This window comes from Dendrobates tinctorius, unplaced genomic scaffold (genome assembly GCF_039654945.1).
Source record: "Dendrobates tinctorius isolate UK_male_01 unplaced genomic scaffold, ASM3965494v1 ptg000232l, whole genome shotgun sequence".
NCBI lineage: Eukaryota > Metazoa > Chordata > Amphibia > Anura > Dendrobatidae > Dendrobates > Dendrobates tinctorius.
In genome coordinates, this window is record NW_027361899.1 from 3,279,247 (window position 1) to 3,298,799 (window position 19,553).

The following is a 19,553-nucleotide window of genomic DNA, read 5'->3' on the forward strand; positions in this document are numbered from 1 at the left end:
ACATTGCGGAGACGGATGAGCCGCACAGGGGATTTATTACAGCTCGGTGCTCCCCCACGCTCATTTTTTACTTGGATTCAGCAATACACACATGACCGCTGCAGACAATCACTGGCCTTCATACAGTAAACATTTTACCCAGGTTGTTCCTTTACGTAGTTCCCTGAATTAACTCTTCACATGGAGCCTGACATTGTGGCCCCATATATCAGCCCTGGACACTGTAGGGTCCCCGGTCCTAGGATCTGACTGATACAAGACTGTGCGACTAATGAGCATCCGAAATGCACATGACATTGGTGGCATCAGGCGGAGTAAAGTCTGAATGAGCGCAGTCCAGGGTCTGGAGGTCAGTGATGGAGGGTTTCGTAGGAATACAGTCTCCTCCAATGATTCGGTCCGGATTTTGCGGCGCTCACATCTTTTCACAATGAGACAATTAGTTTATAGACGTGTTAAGTATTCCGAGCACCTAACAGCTGCCCCGATGATGAAAAGCTAATGCCTCTAATCAGCCATGAAAACGGTTTGTTGTGAATATTTATTCCCCAGAAGTTATTATACGGACGCTGAGTGTTTAGAAAAAGTGCAAAAAGACAAAGCCTAAAATGACACTGACAAAATATCTGCACCCCAACAAGTACTAAACTACGAGTTCATGAGAGCCCAGAACATCCCCAGAAAAGTCATCCTCAATAGTCACATACTGCAGGAGCAATCCATGAAATCCCAGAACATCCCCAGAAGAGCAACCCCCTATAGCCAGAAATGGGGACCAATCCATGAAATCCCATCACGTTCTCAGAAGAACCATCCCCAACAATTAAATACCGGAGGACCTGTCCATGAAATCCCATAATGTATCAAGAGGAGCAATCCTAAATTGCCACATACAGCAGAACCAGTCCATGAAATCCAAGAACGTCCTCATAAGAACCATTCCCAATAATGACATTCTGGAGGACCAGTCCATGAAATCAGAGAGCGTCCTCAGAACTATCCCCAATAACCACATCCTGGAGGACCAGTCCATGAAATCCCAGAACTTCCTGAGAAGAACCATTGCCAATAGCCACACACTGGAGGACCAGTCCAAGAATTCCCATAATATCCAAAGGGAAACACTCCAAAATTGCCACATACCGCAGAACCAGTCCATGAAATCTCAGAGCATCCACAGAAGAACCATCTCCAGTAGCTATGTCCTGGATGATCAGTCCATGAATTCCCAGAATATCCTCAGAATAACCATCCCAAATACTCACATACTGGAGCACCCGTCCAGGAATTCCCATAATATCCCAAGAGGAACAATCCAAAATTGCCACATACAGCAGAACCAGTCCATGAAGTTCCAGAGCATCATCAGAAGAGCCAACGCCAATACCCACATCCTGGATGATCAGTCCATGAAATCCCAGAGCATCCTCAGAAGAACCATCCCCAATAAGACACATCCTGGAGGACCAGTGCATGAAATCCCAGAATGTCCTCGGAGGAACCATCTCCAATAATGACATACTGGAAAACCAGTCCATGAAATCCTAGAATGTCCTCAGAAGAACCATCGCCAATAGCCACATCCTGGAGGATCAGTCTATGGAATCCAAGAGTATCCTCAGAAGAACCATCGCCAATACTCACATACTGTAGGACCAGTCCAGGAATTCCCAAAATATCCCATGAGGAACAATCCAAAATTGCAACATACCGCAGAACTAGTCCATGAAATCTCAGAGCATCCTGAGAAGAACCATCGCCAATAGCCACATCCTGGACGATCAGTCCATGAAATCCTAGAGCATCCTCAGAAGAACCATCCCAAATTCTCGCATACTGGAATACCGGTCCAGGAATTACCAAAATATACCAAGAGGAGCAATCCCAAAATTGCCACAAACAGCAGAACCGGTCCATGAAATCCCAGAACATCCTCAGAAGAACCATCACCAATAATGACATACTGGAAAACCAGTCCATGAAATCCCAGAACATCCTCTGAAGAACCATTGCCAATAGCCACATCCTGGATGATCAGTCCATGAAATCCCAGAACGCCCTCAGAAGAAACATCGCCAATAAGCACATCCTGGAGGATCAGTCCATGAAATACCAGAATGTCCTTAGAGGAATCATCCCCAATAGTCACATACTGGAGGACCAGTTCATGAAATCCCTCCCAGTGATTGACAGTCACATAACAGAACAGTCCATTGTGAGAAACCCAGATCCAGACAATCCCAGAACCATCCTGCCAGTTACATAATAGAGGACCAGTCTAAAATAAAATATACCAACCTCACAAGAACTATTCTTGCGATGTGTGGAGGACTCGTATAATGTGAGACACCCAGATCATCTCCAAAGAAACTATTCCACCAAAAAAAATAGTGGAGGACTGGTCAACATGTCAAGTAGCAATCCAGAACGTCGGATCTCTCCTATAAAGTTACATAATAGGGCATACGTCCAATTTGACACATGGAAACCAAGAAAATCCACATAGGAATCTTCTCACCAACATCACATAGTGGTGGAGCAGATCAACATGACATAGCCAAACCCAGGGGACAAGTCCATCCAAGCCAAAATACCCTCAGGACATCTTCCTGACAAAGTCACATGGTGGAGGACCCTTACTACCAACCTGACCCATCGTAGAGTGGAAGTCAGCTGAAGACTAGACCTATAGTACAACACATAACATGCGAGAAGCCTGGGCTCAGTCACACACCGACATGTTCATCCTCTAAGGATAGCCTCCACTGTCATTGATGGGACTCCGCACGGCGCATTATTCTAGGACCCTTCGTAATCACCAACCAAGACCCGGCTTCAGACCACAACCATTAGAGGTGGGAAGACCACTCTTATCCACATCACCCATCCCAGCATGGAAACTGATGAAGACCACACTTCATATAGCCAGTGACACATACCTACGCCACTCATGTTCAGCAGCTGCGTCGTATGTGGTCATGTGACCGTGTCTTGCGGTCTCTCCCCAGTATCAGTTACGTTTTGTATCGTGATCCTGCCCGTGGCGGGGCACCACTCACCTATGTGCCGCCCGTACATGTGGTAGTAGAAGGACACACAATAGATGGTTTTCAGGGATGGGAACTTGGAGGTGATGTTGTATTGGGGGCTGATGAGTCTCGCCTTGTCCCCAAACTTCTGGGGTTTGGAAGCTTCGATAAACATGTAGAAACCTGGGGGGAGAATAGAGAAAAGTCAGCAGCGCCCCCCAGGGATGACAGAGAATTGTGGTGAAGCCGGAGCCCCCTTTATATAATCTGATACTTTGTATCTCGTCGTCTCTTGGGGTCACTGTTGCCCCCATTACAGCCCTGCAGGATCACTCTGTGCCATCCTGGCTCGGTCCTGCCTGTCCTGCTCTGCTGGGCCACAGATGGTGGCCGGCCCTGACACCTGTCCTGCCGCGATATCTAAGGAGGATTGTAAACCCCTCGGCAGAGGATCGTGAGGAGCAGTGCCAACAGGTGCTCCGAGCGGGCCCTGTCCAAATGGCAGCAGAAGACTGAGGTGAATTACCGGACAGCGATCCAGGAGCCGATGGGACTACCTGGGCTGGGAAAAGGGGAGGCCATGGTCCTACTCACACAGCTGAGGATTTGCTTCAGTGTATCAGTCCAAACAATTCTCTGGGGACTGATCACACCAGCAGGACCTGTCCAGTGTTGAATGTCAGCTGATACATTGTATTTAACTGTTTTTATTGATTTTGAAGTTTTAATAAGGGGAGGAGTGAGGAGGGAAATGTAAGGTTTTAGGAAAAGGGGGAGGGGGGTACAATTAGGAGAGGGGGAGGAAAGTGAAATGGGGTGAAAATAAAAACTAGAAAACTCCAAATACGGTATACATTTCCATAGCTTTGCATATAAAATTAATGCAAATGTAAACTGTATCTAACTTAAGGTTATATCAGAAAAAAAACTATAGGCACTTAATGACCAGTATAGTAAAAGAAAAAAAAAAAGGGTTGTGTGTTGACCAGATCTGTGGGAGTATTCCATCAGCCGTACCGTCGCGCAGGTGTCATTTATTATTTAGCTGATACATTGTAACAAGCCCTTCAGCTGTGAGATGGGGCAGATCTTTACTGAACGACATCTCATTCACAGACATTAAAATAGAGACAATGACAAAGTCTGGTAACGACCAGCAACCGCAGGCGGGGCCACAGGATGGGGCCCCCAGGGCTGACACACGGTCTGTGTACCTGTCTCCCACAGGAGGGGTCAGGGACCTAGCACTGTGGATCTCCTGGGGGTCCCATCTCTATAGTTGACCCTCATACATGTCTATGAGCGGCCGTTACCCTCTGGCGAGCCACTGCGGTCCATATCCGGCCCCGTGTTCACCGTTCGTTTGATGTTCTGGGTGACTTTACTCTGTCGGATCCAATCAAAGGTGTCGTATTTATCCTGGACGAAGCCACAAAGCTTCTCATCCTCGAACCTGCAGGTGCTGTCTGTGAATAGACACAGTGGGGGGCGGCTGGTCAGTACAGGGGGTCAGTGCACCGTTCAGACATCATTCATACAGTCACATAATGAGTGATGTAGCGTGGTTAGGGAGAAGGAAAGGGAGCGAGAGGGAAAGGGAGCGAGAGGGAAAGGGCGCGAGAGGGAAAGGGCGCGAGAGGGAAAGGGCGCGAGAGGGAAAGGGCGCGAGAGGGAAAGGGCGCGAGAGGGAAAGGGAGCGAGAGGGAAAGGGCGCGAGAGGGAAAGGGCGCGAGAGGGAAAGGGAGCGAGAGGGAAAGGGAGCGAGAGGGAAAGGGCGCGAAAGGGAAAGGGAGGGAGAGGGCGCGAGAGGGAGAGGGCGCGAGAGGGAAAGGGAGCGAGAGGGAAAGGGAGCGAGAGGGAAAGGGAGCGAGAGGGAAAGGGCGCGAGAGGGAAAGGGCGCGAGAGGGTGCGAGAGAGAAAGGGAGCGAGAGGGCGCGAGAGGGAGAGGGCGCGAGAGGGAAAGGGAGCGAGAGGGAAAGGGAGCGAGAGGGAAAGGGAGCAAGAGGGCGCGAGAGGGAAAGGGAGCGAGAGGGAAAGGGAGCGAGAGGGAAAGGGAGCGAGAGGGAAAGGGCGCGAGAGGGAAAGGGCGCGAGAGGGAAAGGGCGCGAGAGGGAAAGGGCGCGAGAGGGAAAGGGCGCGAGAGGGAAAGGGCGCGAGAGGGAAAGGGCGCGAGAGGGAAAGGGCGCAAGAGGGAAAGGGTGCAAGAGGGAAAGGGAGCGAGAGGGAAAGGGCGCGAAAGGGAAAGGGCGCGAGAGGGAAAGGGAGGGAGAGGGCGCGAGAGGGAGAGGGCGCGAGAGGGAAAGGGAGCGAGAGGGAAAGGGAGCGAGAGGGAAAGGGAGCGAGAGGGAAAGGGCGTGAGAGGGAAAGGGCGCGAGAGGGTGCGAGAGAGAAAGGGAGCGAGAGGGCGCGAGAGGGAGAGGGCGCGAGAGGGAAAGGGAGCGAGAGGGAAAGGGAGCGAGAGGGAAAGGGAGCAAGAGGGCGCGAGAGGGAAAGGGAGCGAGAGGGAAAGGGAGCGAGAGGGAAAGGGAGCGAGAGGGAAAGGGCGCGAGAGGGAAAGGGCGCGAGAGGGAAAGGGCGCGAGAGGGAAAGGGCGCGAGAGGGAAAGGGCGCGAGAGGGAAAGGGCGCGAGAGGGAAAGGGCGCGAGAGGGAAAGAGCGCAAGAGGGAAAGGGTGCAAGAGGGCGCGAGAGGGAAAGGGCGCGAGAGGGAAAGGGCGCGAGAGGGAAAGGGCGCGAGAGGGAAAGGGCGGGAGAGGGAAAGGGAGGGAGAGGGCGCGAGAGGGAAAGGGCGCGAGAGGGAAAGGGCGCGAGAGGGAAAGGGCGCGAGAGGGAAAGGGCGCGAGAGGGAAAGGGCGTGAGAGGACATTGCTACAAGAATGGATCAATTGGAAAACATACAGTGCGCCCACAATGGCGAAAATAAAGGACGGGGAAACACATAAAACTGAAGGAGATGGAAATCAAAAGCAGGAGCAAAAAGACCAAAACACGGGTGCAAAGGCAACAATGAGCCGGAGCACAGGGTTCTGTTCACACACAGTTTCAGGATGGGGTTAAGAGGTGGATTCTGCCAAAAAAACACATTGCTTGAATGAGGAAAAACCTCAGAGAGTGCACAGGATAATATATGCGTTGTGTCAATTCAACTTTCCTGGTATTTGTTATTGCATTTTTCTATTTCTCTTCAGCTACATCCCGAATTATCAGAAATAAAACTGTCTCAAAACCAAGTTCTTCCACATCTGCGCCAGAACCACGAGGCGGTTTATACAGTACATATAGATCAATAAACTGTGAAGGGGATGAAGCTAATTCAGCCCCTTCATTCTCAGGATGGGAGGGGGTCCTGGAGGTCGGACCCCACTAATCATACACTAGGGATACAACGTAGCTCTGAAGATGGGAATTTCCCTTTAATCCAAATAATAAAGTAACTTTACAAACAAACCTGAAAGTCTTCAGCCGTTCTGTGTCTACAACTCTTATGCAAAGCTATGTGTTTCCGTGGTTACAGACAATGGAATGTATACGACTCATTACCTTCAGGACATTTTAGGGATTTATTCTTATAGGGGGCGAACCCTTATAGAAAAGAGGGAGGACGATCCCTTTAAGCGGATGTTTGTGGTGTCGGGTATTCTGTGTCAGACCCGCGGGTGAAGGTTCGCGCCTCCGCCGCCCTGGCTGATTACAAGCCGCCCGCGATGATTATTCTGACACTTCAGCCGCTAACACACGAGGCCGGACCTTTTCTTTCCACTTCATTTCTCGCTAACAAGAATCCGGAAAATGACCTTTTTATAATCAAAATGCAAAGTCCCGGCTGGAATTAATGAGCGTCGGCGACGGCACGAGGAGGCGGGCGAGAGGTCGCTATATCAGCCGCCGCGGTCTCCTGCCCTCACATTAACCCCTCGGCGCCCGCAGCGTCTGGATCCGTCTCTGCGCGGCATTGGAGGCCGTAAAAAAGCAAAAGTGAAAAGAAAATTTATGTGACTTTAGTAGAAATGTAAAACTAAATGAAAAACGGACGGAGAAATACTTAATATCTGAAAATCGAATATAAAAAATGATGAACATAAAATGAGATTCTCCCCGTTTCCCCGCGGTCCTCGTCAGAGCCGTAATGTGCGATTCTGGTAAATGGCAGATCTGGAGCCTCCTGGCGCCGCTGACATTTACCGCCGTTTGTACACACACATTAACCGCGTCATGGCTGGAAAATGGCGCAAGCGAAATGAGGAGAGTAAGATTACAGAGGATTCCTTCATACCCAGACTCATCTTCCGTGTCCCCATGACAACCCTTCCTGACCCAACACTTGGCGTATACAGAAAAAACTCTAAAACATTCTACAAATAATAGTAAACAATTTGCGCCATATTTTAACCCCTCGTGTTCATTTATTATGGACTTTGCCGCCATTATAAGTCTGGGTCCATCAACTAATAACGTCCGCGGTTCATCTTTTATCAACGTCTCCAGGTCAGCGCCTCAGGACAATAATAATACAGATCGCAGATTTAACAAGCGGTGCCCCCAATCACGAGAAGCCCCAAATCTCAGGGGTAAAGCAGCCACAGCATCTCCTGATCGACTGCACCGGCGCAGAACGCATGAACGCTCACGGCTGCCTGTTGCTATGGAATTCATTTATGGGAGAAGCGCAGATATTTACTGAGTAATTGGGAACAGGTGACGGGACGCGAAAAAGGCAGGAATAGAGGGGGAGGCATCACTGACAACCCCAAATATTAATATTATAGGAAGAGCTGCAGCTCCAAGAAAAGGATGCGACATTCAACCCTGTACTGATCCTGAGTTACATCCTGTATTATACCCCAGAGCTGCACTCACTATTCTGCTGGTGCAGTCACTGTGTACATACATTACATTACTGATCCTGAGTTACCTCCTGTATTATGCCCCAGAGCTGCACTCACTATTCTGCTGGTGGAGTCACTGTGTACATACATTACATTACTGATCCTGAGTTACATCCTGTATTATACCCCAGAGCTGCACTCACTATTCTGCTGGTGCAGTCACTGTGTACATACATTACATTGCTGATCCTGAGTTACATCCTGTATTATACCCCAGAGCTGCACTCACTATTCTGCTGGTACAGTCACTGTGTACATACATTACATTGCTGATCCTGAGTTACATCCTGTATTATACTCCAGAGCTGCACTCACTATTCTGCTGGTGCAGTCACTGTGTACATACATTACTGATCCTGAGTTACATCCTGTATTATACCCCAGAGCTGCACTCACTATTCTGCTGGTACAGTCACTGTGTACATACATTACATTACTGATCCTGAGTTACATCCTGTATTATACCCCAGAGCTGCACTCACTATTCTGCTGGTACAGTCACTGTGTACATACATTACATTGCTGATCCTGAGTTACATCCTGTATTATACTCCAGAGCTGCACTCACTATTCTGCTGGTGCAGTCACTGTGTACATACATTACTGATCCTGAGTTACATCCTGTATTATACCCCAGAGCTGCACTCACTATTCTGCTGGTACAGTCACTGTGTACATACATTACATTACTGATCCTGAGTTACATCCTGTATTATACTCCAGAGCTGCACTCACTATTCTGCTGGTGCAGTCACTGTGTACATACATTACTGATCCTGAGTTACATCCTGTATTATACCCCAGAGCTGCACTCACTATTCTGCTGGTACAGTCACTGTGTACATACATTACATTACTGATCCTGAGTTACATCCTGTATTATACCCCAGAGCTGCAGTCACTATTCTGCTGGTGCAGTCGCTGTGTACATACATTACATTACTGTGATCCTGAGTTACATCCTGCATTATACCCCAGAGCTGCACTCACTATTCTGCTGGTGCAGTCACTGTTTACATACATTACATTACTGATCCTGAGTTACATCCTGTATTATACTCCAGAGCTGCACTCACTATTCTGCTGGTGCAGTCACTGTGTACATACATTACTGATCCTGAGTTACATCCTGTATTATACTCCAGAGCTGCACTCACTATTCTGCTGGTGCAGTCACTGTGTACATACATTACATTGCTGATCCTGAGTTACATCCTGTATTATACTCCAGAGCTGCACTCACTATTCTGCTGGTGGAGTCACTGTGTACATACATTACATTGCTGATCCTGAGTTACATCCTGTATTATACTCCAGAGCTGCACTCACTATTCTGCTGGTGTAGTCACTGTTTACATACATTACATTACTGATCCTGAGTTACATCCTGTATTATACTCCAGAGCTGCACTCACTATTCTGCAGGTGCAGTCACTGTGTACATACATTACTGATCCTGAGTTACCTCCTGTATTATACTCCAGAGCTGCACTCACTATTCTGCTGGTGGAGTCACTGTGTACATACATTACATTGCTGATCCTGAGTTACATCCTGTATTATACTCCAGAGCTGCACTCACTATTCTGCTGGTGCAGTCACTGTGTACATACATTACATTACTGATCCTGAGTTACATCCTGTATTATACTCCAGAGCTGCACTCACTATTCTGCTGGTGGAGTCACTGTGTACATACATTACATTGCTGATCCTGAGTTACATCCTGTATTATACTCCAGAGCTGCACTCACTATTCTGCAGGTGCAGTCACTGTGTACATACATTACTGATCCTGAGTTACCTCCTGTATTATACTCCAGAGCTGCACTCACTATTCTGCTGGTGGAGTCACTGTGTACATACATTACATTGCTGATCCTGAGTTACATCCTGTATTATACTCCAGAGCTGCACTCACTATTCTGCTGGTGCAGTCACTGTGTACATACATTACATTACTGATCCTGAGTTACATCCTGTATTATACTCCAGAGCTGCACTCACTATTCTGCTGGTGCAGTCACTGTGTACATACATTACATTACTGATCCTGAGTTACATCCTGTATTATACTCCAGAGCTGCACTCACTATTCTGCTGGTGGAGTCACTGTGTACATACATTACATTGCTGATCCTGAGTTACATCCTGTATTATACTCCAGAGCTGCACTCACTATTCTGCTGGTGCAGTCACTGTGTACATACATTACATTACTGATCCTGAGTTACATCCTGTATTATACTCCAGAGCTGCACTCACTATTCTGCTGGTGGAGTCACTGTGTACATACATTACATTGCTGATCCTGAGTTACATCCTGTATTATACTCCAGAGCTGCACTCACTATTCTGCTGGTGCAGTCACTGTGTACATACATTACATTACTGATCCTGAGTTACATCCTGTATTATACCCCAGAGCTGCACTCACTATTCTGCTGGTGCAGTCACTGTGTACATATATTACATTACTGATCCTGAGTTACATCCTGTATTATACTCCAGAGCTGCACTCACTATTCTGCTGGTGGAGTCACTGTGTACATACATTACATTGCTGATCCTGAGTTACATCCTGTATTATACTCCAGAGCTGCACTCACTATTCTGCTGGTGCAGTCACTGTGTACATATATTACATTACTGATCCTGAGTTACATCCTGTATTATACTCCAGAGCTGCACTCACTATTCTGCTGGTGCAGTCACTGTGTACATACATTACATTACTGATCCTGAGTTACATCCTGTATTATACTCCAGAGCTGCACTCACTATTCTGCTGGTGCAGTCACTGTGTACATACATTACTGATCCTGAGTTACATCCTGTAAATCTTTTATTATAAAAATGATAAACATAACAATAATAATAACAGAAACATAACAGGAATATCAGCCAGACAATAATCCGCATACTGAACACTGGTCCCGCCGCTCATTCTCTCCTGTCACACATATTATACAGAATAATAACACCTTCCGGTCCGGTCACCAAACAAACTAATAACAAACAATAAAATAAACAAAGGCCGACATAAATATATACATAATTTTTTTTTTTTTTCAAATATATATATGAAATAACCACAAACTATACAAATATACACAAGACTAAACTAAACACCCCACACACAAGCCCACCATTCCCAACTCCCGCACTGACCTGAGAGCTGGTCCTGCATCTCATGCCTCAGTCCATGTCCAACGTCCATAGGCCAGATCACGCAGTGCCAGTGTTTCCCCAAACACCCCAGTGTCCCATAGTCCCACAAGATAAACCCACCTCCCCCCTTTTCCCACCACCCAACCTAACACCTACACCCAAATCTATATCCCTATATACAATATATACAGAAACAAACACTACAACACCCACAAATCACAAAGCCCAAGTTCGGCGCCTGCAGCCCTACATCACTGTATACCAATCACAAAAGAAAAATCTACAGTGTCAGCAGCAGCCCACCACCAGGAAAGGAGAGGACCAGACTAGGACACACTAAGAGAAAAGCCCCTCCAGAGGAGAGCGGCCCTACGTGTGCCCAGTCTCTCATACTCCAGAGAGCGCACCTTCACCAGGTCACCGAGTATGGTCCTAAATACATCGTCCACTGGGAGGATTTTCCGTTGCGTCGATACTAAGCACCGTGCGTTCCACGTGTGATACCTAACCACTACGCTGACTAGAAATAATGTGCAGCGGTCATGGCCACCAAGGTGTCCGAATGCTCCATAGGCCCATTCCGCATAGGAGAGGCCGGCCAGCCGAGACCAGCCAATGGAGGCGCCCACCCTTTTGTACACCTCTGTGTTGAAGGGACAATGAAGCAGGAAATGGTCCATGCTTTCCAGCACGGTACCACAATGCTCCCGAGGACAGTTCCTGTCCTCAGAGCTCCTACAGTTTAGATTGTCTCTCACACACAGTTTCCCATGGAAGCAGCGCCAAGCCAAGTCCCAAAACTTCGAGGGGATCCTGATAGAATTCAAAAGATGCAAACCCACCCCAAGATCCTGACTTGCGCAATCCCTGAGCACCAGAGGCCTCTGGAAATGGGTCAACAGAACCCTATTGCCAAGGAGTTTCCTTGGCAGAGTCCTAATCTCCCACATTCCCAGACCCCACCTTACCTTCAGAACCAAGGTAGCGTAAGCCGGAAGACGTCCATGCGGTGTGCGAAGATCCTTCACTTGCCCTCCTGTCTCCCATTCCTAGAAGAAAGGCTGAAACCATCCCCTACAGGAGAATACCCACGGAGGAGCCCTCTCTTTCCAGAGGTTTGCAATATAGATCTTAATGAAAGTATCCAGAAGGAATACCACAGGGTTGACCATTCCCAACCCTCCTAGTCTCCTCGTACGGTAAGTAACCTCCCTCTTGACCAGGTTCAGTCTATTCCCCCATAACAGTTGGAAGAACAAACTGTAGAACCGAGTCCAGAGAGACTCCGGCAAGATGCACACACTGCCCAGATAAATCAGTAAAGGGAGCAGGTAAGTTTTGATCAGGTTTACCCTTTCCCTGAGGGTCAAAGACCAACCCTTCCATTGGTTCACCTTCCGAGTGGCAATCTCCAGCCTGCTGTCCCAATTTTGTTGGGGTAATCCCCCTGGCCAAATTCGATGCCAAGGACTTTTGCAGAGACTTTGGGTCCTGGAAGGGTGTCCGGGAAATGAAAACCAGGATCTCCTCCTCCCAGCCAGAGACTCTCACACTTTTCCCGGTTGATATTGGACCCGGATGCCTCCGAGTAGTGATCTACCTCTGACATCAGCCACCCTGCCTCCTCGTGAGAGGAAACAAAAAGTGTGACATCATCAGCATACGCCACCACCCTCAGAGTGGCTTCCCGTGCTGCCCGGTCCATCCCGATCCCGGCCAACGGTCCACGCTCCACCCTCCTAAGAAGTGGGTCAATCACGAACACGTACAGCAGCGGGCTCAAGGGACAACCCTGGCGAACACCAGATCCAACCTCAAAAGAGCTGCCAATCCAACCGTTCACAAGCGGGAAACTCTCTGCCCCACCGTACAAGACTTTAAGCCAATCAACAAACCCCCCCAGCAGGCCATATCTCAGAAGGACAGACCAGAGGTACTCGTGATTAACCCGATCAAACGCTTTTGCCTGGTCCAGTGACAGCATGTACCCCTTCCAGTTACCCTGCTCCATCGCCTCCCGGACACCGAGCACAGCACTAAATGTGCTGCGACCTGGAACACAGCAATTCTGGGCCTCCAAAAGGAGTCGGGGTGCAAATTTCACCAGCCAATTAAACAGCACCTTTGCCAGAACCTTCCTGTCTGCATTGAGAAGCGCTATGGGATGCCAATTCTCAATGCACGATGGGTCCTTACCCTTTGACAAGATGATCAGGGCAGACCTCCTCATTGACTTTGGCAGAGTGCCTGTGGAAAGACACTCATTGAATACCTCAGTCAAGAGGGGAACCAAAGCGTCCTTAAAGGTCTTATAGAACTCAGATGTTAAGCCATCTGGACCGGGCGATTTTTTTTTGGGCAAGTCCTTCAATCGCCAACTTAACTTCCTCTTCCCTGATCATCTCTGTCAAAACGTCAAGAGAGGCGTCTACCCCTGGGTCGGGAACGGCTTCAGCCAGAAAAGCCGACATCTCATCCCAATCAAGATCCCTCTTCCCCAAGAGGTGCGAGTAGAAGGATCTGACCACCTCCAGGATCCCTGATCTGGATCGCCTCAGGGACCCCGTAGTGCTGACCAGTCCTGTAACCACTTTACTATTCACTGACATCTTGCAGTTTCTGTAAGGGTCGGGCGAGCGTTACTTCCCGTAATCTCTCTCAAAAAACAAAGATGCGTGTCTATCGTACTGACACCTCATGAGCAAAGATTTCACTCTGGAGATCTCCTCGCGGCTACCTCCAGTTGAGACAAGATGCTCGAGTTTCCTCCTCAGACCCTGATACAGGCAGTACCTGTTCAGACTCCTGAGGCTCGAGCGCTGGCGGAAGAATCTCGCAACCCTTTTTTTGAACATCTCCCACCACTCTGAAGAAAATCCTCAAAGGACTGTCTTATGTCTGCTTCTTCCAAGAGAGACGAATTGAGCCTCCAAAAGCCTCTTCCCATCCGGAGGGTCTCTGTAACATTCAGAGAAAACAAAATTAAACAGTGGTCGGAGAATTCCACCTCAACAACAGACACTGCTGAAGAGACAGCATCCTCCTTGAAATAAAACCTATCTATTCTGGACCTACAGTTACCTCTATGATAGGTGAACCCCTCGTGGCCTGGGGTGTGCCGAATGTGGACATCCACCAGGCGAGCCTCACTAGCTATACAATTAAGGGCGACGCTCTCATAAGTCAGCTTGTCTCTGGAACCTCCTCTATCTCTGGGCCTCGTGACACTATTGAAGTCCCCTCCAAAGACAACCTGCCGACTTGTAAAAAGGTAGGGCTTGATCCTCATAAAGAGACACTTCGGGTCCCACTTAGATTGGGGACCATAGATGTTAATAAGCCGGAGCTCTTGTCCCTTCATGAGGACATCTAAGATCAGGCAACTCCCCATTTCTAACTCAACAACCCGTTGGCATTCCACCGGTGCGGTAAAAAGGACCGCCACTCCGCTATATGGCTTGGCTGCAAGAGACCAATAGGAGGGCCCAAGTCTCCACTCCCTTTTGGCTTTAAATACATCTGCCATGTTTGGCAGTCTGGTCTCTTGCAAAAAGAAAATGTCAGCTTCAACACGGCTGAGAAAATCAAAGGCCGCAAATCTGGCTGCATTTGACTTTATGCTGGAGACAATAATGGACGCCAGCGTCAACGGAGTGGGTACCGCCATCATTGGTGATTGAGTTAGATGGCTTTCTTCTTCCCACTCCCCTTATCCTCTGCCTCAGAGGAGGAATCCTTCCCCCTCTTTAATGACACAGAGGTGTCCACTCCCACATGATTTTTCTTTTTGTCGTCCTCGTCTCCGGACTCCGGGCCAGTCCCTCCCTCCAGGGACCTTACATTCCCAGAAGAAGACTCGGCACCCCCTGTTAGCTCCGCCGAAGCCGAAACCTCACCCTCAGCTTCCTCCTCAGAGGAAGAGATGTTCTCAAGGGCTTGGAACTGGTTAGAAAGACCAACCAGAGGGGAGTCAGTTTTTCCTTCCTTAGGTACCTTGGTCAGAGCCGGAGAATATGTTTTATCTCCTTTCTTTCTCTTCTTTTTGGTGCCGAGCTGACGCTTGTCCTCTAGCCACTGCCTATTATCCTCATCCATACTTCCATAATGTGAGGATTCGGAGGCAGTGGCAGTTTCCTCCCTGTGGATTCTCCTGACCTCCTCATCCAACTCATCATCCCTCGGGGCCTCAGCAGGAAGACTGGCATCCAGGACAGGGGTCACCGCAGTAGTCCGGGGCTCGCCCAGCTCCCTCTCCTGTCTGCGCTTGTCTGGACGCCTCAGCTGGGCAGGTGTCTTTTTATTGCTTTTCCTTCTTGGCCCCTCAGCTCCACATCCCTGCTAGTCCCTTCCCCAGCAGAATCAGCCTCACGGCTTTCTCCCACTGGGGTCACGACTGCATTAGCGAAGGAGCGAGGACAACGGCTGAATGGGTGACCTAAGTCACCACACAGGTGGCACCTAATCTCCACACAAGATGCAGCAAGATGGCCGATATCCCCACACAATGCACATTTCTGCACAGTGCAGTTTGCACTCAAGTGTGTGGGGTCGCCGCACTTGTGACAGAGCTTCGGATGCCCATGGTAGAAGACCTGGATACGATCCCTACCCAGGAAGGCAGATGATGGAATGTGGGCAACCGTACCACCTGAACGCCTAAGTTTTACCATAAACATCCAGGCCCCTGACCAGATACCATACTCATCGCGGTTTTTCTTTGGCATTTCCACCACTTCTCCATATCTGCCAAGCCACGTCATGATGTCATAACAAGAAAGCGACTCGTTACAAGTCATCATGGTCACTCTCTTGACTTGATTTTGGCGAGACACCGCCTGGATGTCAAAGTCTCGCCAGCCGGGCTCATTTTTTGCCAACTCATAATTCGACCAGAAGAGCTCAAGCCCCTCTGGCCGAACAAAGCTGACATCAAACTCAGGCGTGGAATAAGGATGTATCAAGGCATAGATGTCAATAGCCTTGAAGCCCATCTTCACCAGGAGCTCCACAACCTTAGACCTTGGAGGACATGCATCACTGCCCCTCCACCGAAGAAGGATCACATTCCTACGCACACTACCTGGCCCGGCTGTCAGAAGGGACCACACTGTATTTCCCCCATTTTGCTCTCGGAAGGCCCCGAGGCCATGCCTCTCTATCCAGAAGGATAGATCAACCTCTCGACCATCTACCATTAGTGATCTCTCCCCCTTCTTTAGAGCCTCCAGTAGACGCCGCTGCAACATGCCGTCTCCAGAGGCCGGAGACGAGGAGGACGCCCTATTTCCCCCGGAGGTGACAGCGGCATAACTACTGACGGGTACTGCCACCATCGGGGGGGCAACCGGACCAGTGACCACATCAACAGTATTACTATTACCCACCTCCATAACACCCTCACTCTCCACCAAACCAGCAACCACACCACTAGACAAAGAAATTTCCTCATCCACACCTCCCACCACATTCACTCCTGCTGGACCAGTGACAACAGGGGGTGACACTTCGACCTCCGCATCATCAGGCACAAGGGGCTCAGTCTCCTCCACAGAACTGGAGGTGACCTCACCCTTGGACTTACGGGTGCCCTCCGCATCATCAGTTGGTAAGTTTCTTTGCTTCATTAGGCGCTGCTGATCTTTTGCCGCTGTGAGGCGCCGCTGATCCTTCATATTAAGATCTTGCTGACCAGCGGCGCCAACGCAGAACAGGATTTTGGGAGGATCAGAACGCCCAGCCCAGACAGCCCCCTCACACTGCTGCCGCTTCTCAACTAAGTGATCAGCGGCAACAGCATTCAGGGGCGCCGAGGTTACCGGAGCTGCCCCCCGACACTGGGCCGCTCCCCCCTCCCACTGAGGAGCATACCACAGTATCATGGCCTAACCGTATGCCCGCCGCCGGGCCGCCCTCACTGTCCAGCCTCTCGGCTGATGCACCCGCTGCTACGTCCCCGCTACTACAAGCAGAGACGGAGCTCTGCACCTCACTACCGTGCTCTGTACTCTCCCCGCGCCTTTGCACCGGATCCACAGCAGAACCCGGGCTGGGCTGGGCAACGGGGCTTATGCAGCGAGCTGACCCTGCAGCTGACTCGGTGGGGGTACAGGGAGGGGGGCATATACAAAACTCACCGTCTCCTGGAGCTTCGGCTTGTTCTTCTTTGCCTTAGTCTTCTGGCCCCCAGGTGCCTCCTCTGGTAAATTATCACCAAGATGGATGTTCCGAAGGCACACTGGGGACTCCAGGAGCTTGATCTCCGCCATTAGTGCGGCTCCCTGGCCGCTGTTGTCACTGTCCTCCCCAGAGCCAGCAGAACTGCGACCACATGCCAATGTGGCCTGTCCAGCAGGAAGCTCGCTGCACGTGGCCTGCTGGTGACTTTGCAGGCTGCCAGGTGGAGCTTTCTGCTGGTCATCATCATCATCATCCACCTGGCTCTCAGGCTGCAGCCCCATCTGCCTTTGCTCTGTTATCAGCCATTTCTCTAAATCTGTCCTCATTCATCAGTTTTTCTTTAAATGGTCCACTTTTTTCTCTTAGGAATACTTTCCTCACCTCCAGCTCATTAATATCAAGCTTCAGTTGCTTTATCTCAACCTGTAGTTGGGTCTTCCTGGGTCTGGAGGAACCTGCAGCTTTGGCTCTTGTGCAGTGCAGCTCCTCCCGGAGCCTCCTGATGGTCTTACTCGCCTCTTCATACTCACAGAGGTGGCTCATGACCCGGGAGGGATAGGTGGACACAGACTCATTTGGTTTCTGCAGCCCCCAACTTTCCTCAGCGAGGTCGTCCTTACCTCCGTGAGCACTCAGCTTTCCTCCGGAAGGACCGCCATCTTGCACGCTGCTAGCAGGCTTCTCCTCCATGTTGGAAGCCTTGCGGCTTCTCTGGTTCTCTGCAGGCCTGGGGGGAGTAGGAGCCACATTGCTGCGACTCCTGGTGGAGCGTCTCACCCCCGAGTCCTCTGATGTGCAGGCTGGTTGCTGGTTTCTTCTGCTCTCCGCCGGCCTGGTCTGGGAAACAGAAGCCTGGGACTTGGCTCCTTCACTCATCCCAGGAAACCCACTCCTCCCTGGGTAGGCGAGAGAGCAGGTCCCCGGGTGGAGAGGTGTTGTTTCTCAGAGCTCAGGAGCACACAACAGGATCAGCAGCGAAGACACCCACAATCATCACAATGAGCAGAGCTGCACTCACTATTCTGCTGGGACGTTTTAGGCTGTGTGCACACGCTGCAGATTCACCTGCGTTTTTTTCCGCATGGAACCGCAGGTAAAGTGACCTGCGGTTTTCCTGCGGTTTGGTCTGCGGTTTCACACGTCTACTATGTTAAAGGTGTGAAACCGCTGCTGAAACCGCCCAAACAATTGACATGCTGCGGTTTGTAAATCGCAGCAAAACCGCGCGGAAAAAAACGCACCGTCAGCACAGCGTTTTTGAAAACCCATAGGGTTTCATTGCACTGTACATGGTCAGCGGAACTGCTGCATTTCCGCAGGGCCAAAACCACTGCGGAAACGCAGCAGAATCCGCACCGTGTGCACATAGCCTTAGAGCTCTTCATGCTTCCCTCTGCCGACAAGCTTTATGGAGATGGAAATGTCATTCTCCAGCAGGACTTGGCCCCTGTCCACACGGCCAAAAGGACCAATACCCGGTGTAAAGACAACAGTATCACTGGGCTTGATTGGCAGCAAACTCGCCTGACCTTAACCCCATAGAGAATCTGTGGAGTATTGTTAAGAGGAAGATGAGAGACACCAGACCCAACAATGCAGACGAGCTGAAGGCTGCTATCAAAGCAACCTGGGCTTCCATAACCCCTCAGCAGTGCCACAGGCGGATCGCCTCCATGCCATGCTGCATTGATGCAGGAATTGATGCAGAAGGAGCCCGACCAAGTATTGAGGGCATTTACTGATCATACATTTCAGGAGGACATTTCAGATTTTACAATCATTTTTCAGGCTGGTGTTATAAAGTATTCTAATTTCCTGAGATAATGACTTCTGGGTTCTCATTGGCTGTAAGCCATAATCATCAACATTACCAGGAATAATCCCGTGACATAGATCCCTCTGGGTGTAATGACTCTAGAGAATAGAGGAGAGTCACTGTCTGTATTGAAGAACTGAATGATATGAGCTGATATTCTAATTTGGGAGAAGCTCCCGTGCCGTGTATGACCCCTGTAGCTGGGTGTGCCAGTGACCGGTTACATCTTACAGCAGATAATGATCATTCTTATGTGGAGGATGAAACAGTTATTAAGTAGAACAGCGGTGTAGGAGGGTGAACCCCGGGCGACGGTCTTATGCACAGTACAGTATGTAGATGAAATCTTGCAGGTTTTTAGGTGACCAAATACTTATTTTCCACCATAATTTGCAAAATAAATCTTCCAAATCAGACAAGGTGATTTTCTGGATTTGTTTCCTCATTGTGACGCTCAGAGTTGTGGTCGACCTATG

The 19,553-nt window shown here is 49.7% G+C and overlaps 1 protein-coding gene across 9 annotated transcripts in view; it reads right to left on the bottom strand.

Moving 5' to 3' along the window:
* MDGA1 (MAM domain containing glycosylphosphatidylinositol anchor 1) overlaps window positions 1-19,553 on the bottom strand; it is a 441,180-nt gene that overhangs the window by 34,923 nt on the left and 386,704 nt on the right. For 8 of the 9 annotated variants that reach the window (XM_073556269.1, XM_073556267.1, XM_073556270.1 and 5 more), the window contains 2 exons: window positions 4,343-4,495; window positions 3,060-3,212 (listed from right to left, as the gene is read on the bottom strand). The exons of the other annotated variant lie outside the window; for it this stretch is intronic. In XM_073556269.1, the coding sequence (XP_073412370.1) occupies window positions 3,060-3,212; window positions 4,343-4,495 (306 nt within the window). The remainder of the gene's footprint in view (window positions 1-3,059; window positions 3,213-4,342; window positions 4,496-19,553) is intronic. 9 annotated transcript variants of the gene reach the window in all.